The following is a 9,569-nucleotide window of genomic DNA, read 5'->3' as shown; positions in this document are numbered from 1 at the left end:
AAGAACTAGATAAAGGGTAAAGCCCAGGTGCTAGTGTGCACCCACCGCGAGGCCGGGACGCGAACCTGGAGGTAATCGGAATCCTGGAGCCCCTGCACGCAACCCTGACTCTACCAACCGCCGGGCCTGCGGGTTGCCGGGTCGATGTGAGGCAGAGGGGCGGGATCGGGGGCGGGCCGTTCGTTCCCTGCCTGCAAAGGAAGCTGGGACCTAGCCGCGTCGTTCATTGGCTGCGGCCGGCAGGTGCATCCTCAGCCAATCAGCGGGGCCGGGGGCGGGGCCTTCGAGGCTCACCTGGCGGCTGAGGCGCTGCCCCCCTCACTGGCGTCGAGAGCCGCAGAGCACCTGTGTGTTCGCGGAACTTCTGCCGGACCCGACCCGACCCGACCCGCGCCCGGCCCGCCATGGGCCCTCCGTGTCGCAGCCTGTCCGCGCTCCTGCTGCTGCTACTGCTGCAGGTACGTCGTGTCCCTCTAGCTTTGCGGGGGACGCCTTCCGGCCCCACCATCCGCGACCCGGCCCCTAAGTTCCTTCCTCTCTTGTCCCTTCCTCTCTCCTGTCGTCCGCGCTCCCTTTTCTTCCAAGAAAGTTTGAGTCCAAAGAGCCTGAGCGGCCTGGAAGCTGCTTGGCGCCCTGGACTCAGCGGAGATGGGAGTGGGAGCGGGAGCGGGTGAGGAACTAGCGCGGTTTGCCCACTGCCCCGCGGCGACCTGAGGTGGGGGCGCGCCTCGCTGCAGGCTCTAGGGACCCCGGGTTGGCTGCGGTTTGGGCAGTCGGTGGCGCAGGGTGGCGGTCGGGATATGGAAAAGGGGAGCCCGGGTGCAAGTCCAGGGAGAGCCAGAAGTAGTGGGAACGATCCCTGAGGCAAGGAAAGGGGAATCAATAGAAATAAAGGTAACTACCAGGTAAAGAAAGGGTAGTAAATAGGCGCCCTCGGGATAAGAAAGTGGGGTCAAAGGTGTTGGAGAGCCCTCGGTGTAGGCACTAGATTTAGGAGTGGGAGCGTTCCCGGTGTAAGGAAACGAGAATTGGGAAGAATAAAGACACCTCCAGTGAAACGGAAAAGGAGCCGGGAAGGAAAGGGGTGCTAGGTCGAAAGGAGGTGACCCCGCAGGCTCCTCTCCCCGGCGTTCCTGGGGGCTTGGCTGCCGCAGGTCTCTGATTGAGTTTGGCGTGGCTGCCTGCCCGGCGGGGTGGAGGGGAGTGGAGGTGGGTCCCTCCCACAATCCCGACGCCGGGAGCTAGGGAGGAGCGGCTTTGTCGGTTTCGGTGTGGGCTGGGGGGGACCCCCCAGGTCACCCCCGTTCCATACCTTTCCCCTACCCCAGGTCTCATCATGGCTCTGCCAGGAGCCAGAGCCCTGCCGTCCTGGTTTTGGCGCTGAAAGTTACACGTTCACGGTGCCTCGGCAGCACTTGGAGAGAGGCCGGGTCCTGGGCAGAGGTGAGGGCGCGCCGCCGGGGTCCCTGAGCCGGGTGGTGGGAGGGAGCGGGAAGGGTCCGAGAAATTGCGCTCCCATTCCCCTGGACTGGATTGGGCAAGCCCCTTTTTCCGTGGCTCAAATGACACCTTTAGAATTTACACACATACAGGAATCTAAACTTTATCATGATTGAGCACTGTGGTTGAAGTGGCTATCCTGGTGTGGTTAATTATGTTGGGGGGGAGGGTACTTATTAGAGCCTTCAGTGTGTTTCCTAGTGTCCTGACCACATTAGAGATTGTCGTTTCAGACTGCGCAAACCTAATATGTGGGAAGAGCAGGAGGGAAATGGTAATTCTTATTTCACAGATGAGCAAAGGAAGACTCAGAGGGTGGAGTCCACTTGCACAGGGTCAGTTTCCTGGGAATTTGAACTAGCATCTCTCCCAGGCCCCATTCTGCACCAACTCTGGGATGATTGAGGAGCCCTCTCAGTTATCAGGCTGTGGCTTTTGCTCATAGAGATGACAACATTTTGATACAGGTACTATTTCTCAAAGGAATAATCGTTTTTTAAAAAAAGCCTGGTAGCTCTGACTCAGGGAATAAAAACGTAGCACAAATGTACTTCTGGGCGTTATCGCTGTGATAATCAGAATTCTAGAGTTTGCTTTGTTTTACTTCACTGTGGCCCAGGAGTGAGAGCAAGGGCAGGTTGGTTTCTCTTCTGGTTTCACTGATTCCCAGGTGCTTATTTCCTACAAACCACTTTCTCCTCCCTTTTGATTTTAGTTGATTGGGCGAGTTATCCTAACAATAAAGGAAACACTTTAGAAACAAACAAACAAAAAAATCACCCACAATTTCCCTGAGGGGATTCACTGTGTATTCTTCCAGTGTCTTTGGCCACGTGAAAAATCTGTTCCAATCACACTATTGTCTGAAAAATGTTTTCCAACTCTGGAAGTTCTAACAGTGGGCGGCATTTTTTTTTTTTTTAACAGAAAAACTGCACCTTGATTGATTAAACATTTGCTTTTCTGAGGCCTGTGTTTGTGTGGAGCTTTCTGTTGGGTCAGAAAGGAAGTGTTGTCTGCCTGATTTTGCAGTGGGTCCACCATTCCTTGGCCCATCTCTTGATGTTCTGCCTGGCCCTGTGCTGGGCACTTGGGAATGAACTGAGATACAGGGACGTTCCAGTCCTGCCCTCGGTATTGCATGTTCTGGCAGGTTGCTGAGAATGTTCTAGGACTCACTTCGAGGGCATGGTGGGACATGGGCATTTAGGTATTTGGGATGTTTTGAATGGGTATCAGTGGGCTGTGAAGATTGGCTTCTGGGAGGATAAAAAGTTGACCCACCTTTGAAGAGCAGGTCAGGGGTTAGAAATGGGTGTGTCCCCACACAAGTGCTGGTCACTATTGTTTTCCTGCGTCAAGGCATTTGGTAGCACCAAGGGTAGGTTAGTCCGGTTTTTATCCCCCACCCCCAAGCTTTTATGTCTGACCAATAATCGTATTACCTATTAATAATATAATTATTATCATTATTCGCTTTTGAACTGGACTCTGGGGCAAGTGCGTCACATATTTTACCTTATTTAATCTTCCCAAGAACCTTATAAGGGTGGGCACCATTGTTATTTCTATTTTGCAGATGAGGAAACTGAAGCATAAAGCAATTTCATTTAGTAAGCTGCTCAGGGAACCACAGCTGGTCTTTCTCCTGCTTTCTCCCCTCCTCAGTAATCTCAAAAAAAAAAAAGAGGCTGCCTGGGGAATTGGTGTCCATTGTGAAATAGATGTCTTCCTCCCTGTATGTCTGGAAGAGCAGAGGTGTCGACAGGGCAGGACCCCAAGGAGGAGGTGGTGGTGATGGAGATGGGTCAGACCAGGTGGGGGGGGGGGCTGCAGCTGGTGGTCTTGGTTGGAGACACGGTCTCCAGAAACTGCTTGTGTGACCGGTTCCCGTTCCCTTTATGTCCACAGACCCACACCCACTCAATGATTTTCTGACATTTCACTTTTGGAGGGCTTTTTGGACTACAGGGTCCCCTTGGACCAATCCAGTGTGGAATTGCCCCAGGACGGAAGTACCCTTCTGGTAAAATCACACAGGCAACCTCAGGGGGAAGTGACCTCACTCTCTTTGGACAATCCAGAAAGATGGAGGGATGCCACATTAGTACTGGGTTTAAACATTGGCTCTGTGGAGAATTTGCTGCATGGGAGTTTGAAAACAAGGAATCTGTCACTTTTTGTCCACCAGTGACCACAGAGTGTCACAAATAGGATTTGGCTGAATTCAGGGACCTTGGGGTAGTTTGCTGGGGTCATTCCTGTGCTCCATGAGATCCCTGTATTTACTGCGTTGGTTTTTCTCCAGGTTCTAGAACAGAGAATGTTTTAAAAAACAAACAAACATCTTTCGTTTCTGATTATTTTCCTTTTTCTCAGTACAAACTGGTTTGAGCAAGCCAGGCTATTAGACAGTTTCGCATCTCATATATTGTACTCAATTTTAAGTTGACTGTGGGGGGTGGGGGGAAAAAAGGGCAGCAGGCTTTGAAACCCATGGTTTCCTTGCTTTACTGCCTCTGCCACCTGGCCTTGGGCAAACAGAGCTTACATTTTGGGTCTGAGCTCTGGCTGCTTGATGGATTGCTCTAGCTCACAGGAACCCACCTGTGGATTAAATACACCCATTTTCCCTTCTTTCTAAATGATGTGCTGAAAGGTGGTGGAAACAGGTATTCACCTCCTAATTAAACTGGGCTTTGAAAAAAAAACAAAAACAAATACGGAAAACTGCTTTGGGATGACCTTACATCATCAGATCCCCACTCCCCCACTGCTCAAACTGAACCACCACTTCCCGATTACTCACTTCTGTGACAAGGGTTATGCAGAGCTCACTGGGGAAGGAGACTACTGGGTCATCCTGCCCCGGCCTTTGTGTCCCATGAGGAGTGGAGCCCTGTAAGGCCATTTAAGGAAGGCTGGCTGCTGCTCCTGCCCTACCTCTCTGCCAGGTGGTTATGGAAATCCCTGTTTGCTCTCCGGGGCTTTTTATTGAGCAAGGCTTTTCTTCCGAAATGCTCACCTTGGTGTCTGTTACACATTCCCTTCCAAGCGTAGCCCCAGATAAGCCAGACGCTGAAACAATCAGCTTTCACATCTCCCAGAAGCTGCCAAAGCCCTAAAGTCCCCTAGAGGCACCTGTCACAATCCAGACTTTCTGGGTTTCCACTCTGCCTCAACTCCCATTTCCTCTCAGGGCTTTAGGCTTTCAAGGAGAGGAATGAAATCAATATGGCTGATCAGGATAGTTCTGTGAGTAAGCACCTGAAAGATCCAGGTTTGGATTTCAGCTACTAGCTGTGTGGCCTTGGGTAAATCACTTTACTTCTTATGAGCCTCAGTTTCCCCTGTGTAAAATGGGAGTCAGTAATACTTACAGGTTTGTCGTTAAATGTGCATATTCATTCATTTAGTCAACATATATAAGTGCCTACTGAGTGCCAGCACTGGGCTTGCCGCTGGGATTGCAGTAATGAATAAAGCAGATGTGGGCTGAACGTTAAGGCAAGTGGGACAGATATAAAGAAATAAGATAGAGTCACTATATGGTGGCTCGAATTTCTTAGGGACAGAGTAAGCACTCAGATATCATTTTGAACACATGAATGAATGAGTGAATACATATTTACTATTCCTCATACCTTGGCTTATCTTTTTCCTACTCTGGTCTCAGGCCAGCCTTAGACGTTGACTATAAATGGGCAGGGAAGAGTTGGGTCTGTGGCTCTTGGAATGGGGCAATAAGTGTTTCCCAGGAACTCAGTGTACTGAGTGCTTCCCTCTGAAAGCTGCAGAGGGCAGAGAAAGGAGACCTCACATCCGAATCTGGAAATGGAAGAGCAGTTAGTCATTTTTAAGTGTTTTTCATCTTTGGTCAATTAAAAAGAAATTCGTGGTGCCCTTTCTGTTTTCCTCTCTGTTTCTAAGTTTCCCATTTATATCCTCAGCTTATGCTTGTTACTGTTGGGAGGGCTTTAGATTCCCTCTCTTTCTGCAGTTTTCCTCTTCCCTTTCCTTCTTAATCTACCTCCAGTCCTCCACATTCCCCCAAGGCCCAGGTAGCATCTTCCCAACGTTTAGAAGGTTCTTGAGTCAGACTGCCTAGACTGAAATACAGGTAATGCCCCTTGCCAGCTGAAGGATACTGGCCAAGGACTTTCTAAACCTCAGTTTTGCCATCTGTAAAATGGGCAGAATAGTACCCAAGTCATAGGGTATGTCAAGTGCTCAATGAATATTAAACGTTAAAGCCCCTGGCATATTTGGAGCCTTCTTACCGTTTGGTTCAAAAGTTTACCTGTGCTTGCTCCCTCCCTGTGTTCCCTCCCGCCCAGCAAACCAGCCAAACCAGTTTCCTCACTCTCTCTGCTTCTGTGTTAAAGCAAACACTACTGTGCAAACAGTGACTAAACCATGGTACTCTTTTCTAGAAAAGGAAATTCTGGTATTTTCTTGCTTGCCACTGTGCAGTGTGTTTGGGGTGGGCCGACATGGGTTTGCCTGTGGACCTGTTCATAAACCTTGTTTAGAATTATGGGAAGAATGGACAAGGAACAACCAAAGGTGGGGAAGTCAGGATGACCTTAAATGTTTCAGCTTCTGCTTGGTTTTTAAAAGTATTTCATAATGCATATGCTTAAAGATACCGGTCTGATTTTTCAGTTGCCAAAAATCCTCTGCCTCAACCCCTGGAACTGGGTCACTCACATTTCTAAGCATCCAATCATCTGGGGTACTTCAAAAACACAGATTTCCCTTCCTGCCGCTAATTCACTGAGGGTGGGGTTCTGGACGTGGTACTGGACAACTCGAGCAGCTAGGTCACAAATGTATAATGAGTAAATACATGGTGCCAGCCAGTGTGTGGGTATCTGGTTGTCACCCTGAGGCCAGGGATCCAAGGGCACCCTTCATGGGGAAGTGGGGGTAAGGCTGGTCGTTCTGCCATGCCAATGAAGGAGAGCTCTATGGGACAAAGTGGAACGTGCATGGGGTGGGAGTAGGGGGTCTAGAGAGAAATAGCCAGTGCACAAACTTCTCCCCTCTGGCTTGAGACCCAGCTCCTGCCCTCAGGGAAATTCCAGAAAATCTATGAACTAAAGTGCCCAGTGATTAATTCTAGTACACACTGAGATGTCCCTGGGGTGGGAGCAGTTTTACCTGCTAGGCTTTGGTGAATGAGAAGGTATAGCGTCAGCTGGGCAGAGAAGGGGACAGGACTCTCTAGGAAGAGGAAATGGGGTACCCGGTACCCAGAAGTGTAGCAGGGCATAGCGGAGTCAGTCTGGCACTGTGCCTTCTGGAACAAAGGAGGGTTGCTTACAGGAGGAGGGGTACCTCCGTAGACCAGGGCTCAGCCTTGGACTTTAGCCTACAGGTATTTCCCCCAAAATAAGACCAGGTCTTAATATTAATTTTTGCTACAAAAGACACATTAGGGCTTATGTTCAGGGGATGTCATCCTGAAAAATCATTCTAGGGCTTATTTTCTGATTAGGTCTTATTTTCGGGGAAACATGGTAATAGAGTTTTCTCTTTCTATTTAAGTAGGCAAATCATGTACTTGGTTTAAAAGGGAAAAACTCTCCTTTCCATCTCATTCCACTCTTCACCCAGGTCTTCCCCAGGGCACAGGTAACCAGTTAGTTCCTTACAGGTAACTGATTTTATTGGTCTCTTGTGTATCTGTTTCAGAGTTTCCTTTTGGAAATACAGAAAGAGTCTTATTTATTTATGCAAGCGGAAATTTAATAGTCTTTTTACACAAAGAGTAGCATAAGATAACACTGTTCTATACCTTTTTTTGTTTCCCAACAATATAGAACGTCCGCATTCTTTTTACTTTTGTTATACCATGTTTTCCCGAAAATAAGACCTAGCCGGACCATCAACTTTAATGCATCTTTTGGAGCAAAAATTAATAAGACCGGTCTTATTTTACTATAAGACCAGGTCTTATCTAACAATATGAGACCGGGTCTTGCATTAATTTTAGCACCAAAAGAAGCATTAGAACTGATTGTCCTGCTAGGTCTTATTTTCAGGGAAACTCGGTAGCTATAGATGTGCCGTGGTCTGTTTAACCCACCCTCAGATAGACACTGGGTTATGTCCTATCTTTTAGGAAACAGCCTTGCAAGGAATAACGTAGTATATGTGTAGATCCTTTGGCACATGTTCTGGTGTTTTTACAGAAGATAAATTTCCACAGGTGGGTCTGCAGATTAGGGTACGTGCATTTGTAATTTTGACAGATACTGCCTTTCACAGGATGGTAGCAATTTGCTCCCCTATCAGCATCTGGAGACAACCTGTTTCCCACTGTCCCACTGGGCGTTTTAAGCAAAACGTATTGGGAGCCTGCCTTTTTGAACACAAAATAGTTTTGATTTGAGGAAAGACTTCAAGGTTCCAGCAGCTAAATGGTTCTAAGCAAGAAGTAATTCCAGCAGCTTCTAGAATATTCCTTTGTACTCATACTGGGAAAGAGGAGCAAGTTGGGGAAGGAAAATGAGTTCCTGGCTGGGAACAAGGTGAGTCTGAGTGTTTGAGGATCCAGAGATAGGTAGCGTTAATTAAAAAAGTGTTTGGGAATTTTAGGTCTGGAGTTTGGAAGAATGTTGGGCACCAGGTTAAATATGAGTTTGTTATAGGAAAATGGTGTTTTTCCTTAATCAACTTGGAGCATAAAATGATAGGAGGGCTATGCCGAGAGTATCTATTTGGACGTGGCCAACAAGTTAAACTATAAATATTTATTTCTACCCTGTGTTAGGAGTGGGTCTTGCAAAGGACCTCATAGGCTTGAGAGTTTAATTAAGCCTCCTGGTAGCCCAAGGCAGGAACCGTCATTGTCCCCAACTCTAGAAGAAGGAACAGGCTCAGGGAGGTTGACAACTTTTTGAGGTCACCCAGGTTGGTAGTGGCAGAGCTGGGGCAACAGTCCTTGGACTTTTATCTTTTGTAACCTGTGCTCTCGTCCACGCCCCTTCTGGGCTTTGGGGCCAACCTGGATCTCTAGTGGAACCTAATTCACTTTTCTAAGAGAAAGGAATTCCCCCCTTCCCCTTGGAAGATAATGTCTTTTATACCTTTGCATCTCACTAATTTTAATTGTGATGCTGGAATTCGCCCCCTTTTGCCTTTAAAGGGCCTCTTTTGTCTCTTGCTTATGGGTGATTTTCAGCGTCTTTCCCTTTTGACCTTCTCTTCCCATTAAACGCCAGGTCAATAGCACTTCTTGTCCTTTCTGTCTGTCTTTTCAACTTTCTGGGTCCCTGAGAATACAATTATTCTGGCATTCATGGTTGGGAGGTGGGAGGGGAACTGTCCTAAACAAACACGTGTTCCTATGGGACTTAAGGTGAGCCAGGCAGAGGTCTGGATGTGGCTTTCTCCCCGGAGAGAGGAAGAACATGCCGGATGCCAGTAAACTTGGATGTTACTGCTAGGACCTAATGGGGCCTGCCTGGAAGGGTGGAACCTGTTCCCCAGGAACAAAATCATAAACGGTAGCCAGCACAGGACCCCATGGGTAATTGGCCAAAGCCTGGATAATAATTAGCAGACTATAATTAGGAGAGCTTGTAACAAGTTGAAAGCCTTTCAGTTATATGATACCTGGGCAAGCTAAAGGCTCAGAACACCTGTTTCTGTGGCTTGGCATTCAAACGCACTGATACACCTCTGTTCCCAGAAGAATTTTTCCCAAAAAAGAAGTCTGAGAGTGTCCTCACCTAAATTGTTGCAACAGCCTCCTTTCTGGTCTCTCTGCTTCCCTTTCCCTTCCCCGAACACAGTCTTTTCTCTATCCAGCAGCCAGAGCGATGATTTTTAAAATATAAATGAGAAAACATCAATCCTAACTGAAAATCGGCCAGTGGTTCCCATTTCACACAGAATAAACTGTCAAAGTCCTTTTTGTGACTCAGGGCTTCCCTGATCTGCCCCCTAACTTCCCCCTTACCTCTTGCCCTCATTTTTTCCTGACTGTACGTAGAGCACTTCAGGTCCACTCCCACCTCAGGGCCTTTGCACGGGCTGTCAATGCTCTCTATAAATACTTT

The 9,569-nt window shown here is 48.1% G+C and overlaps 1 protein-coding gene across 1 annotated transcript in view; it reads left to right on the top strand.

Annotated features, from left to right (window-relative positions):
- Positions 1-298: 298 nt before the first annotated feature.
- CDH1 (cadherin 1) overlaps positions 299-9,569 on the top strand; it is a 70,139-nt gene continuing 60,868 nt past the window's right edge. Inside the window, exons 1-2 of the mRNA XM_019756697.3 lie at positions 299-458; positions 1,329-1,443. Of these exons, the coding sequence (XP_019612256.3) occupies positions 405-458; positions 1,329-1,443 (169 nt within the window). The 5' untranslated portion in view covers positions 299-404. The remainder of the gene's footprint in view (positions 459-1,328; positions 1,444-9,569) is intronic.

This window comes from Rhinolophus sinicus, chromosome 8, assembly GCF_057876585.1.
Source record: "Rhinolophus sinicus isolate RSI-liver-muscle chromosome 8, RSI-T2T, whole genome shotgun sequence".
In the NCBI taxonomy this organism is placed as follows: domain Eukaryota; kingdom Metazoa; phylum Chordata; class Mammalia; order Chiroptera; family Rhinolophidae; genus Rhinolophus; species Rhinolophus sinicus.
The sequence above is the reverse complement of the archived record's forward strand: the minus strand, read 5'-3'. Positions and strand labels throughout refer to the sequence as shown.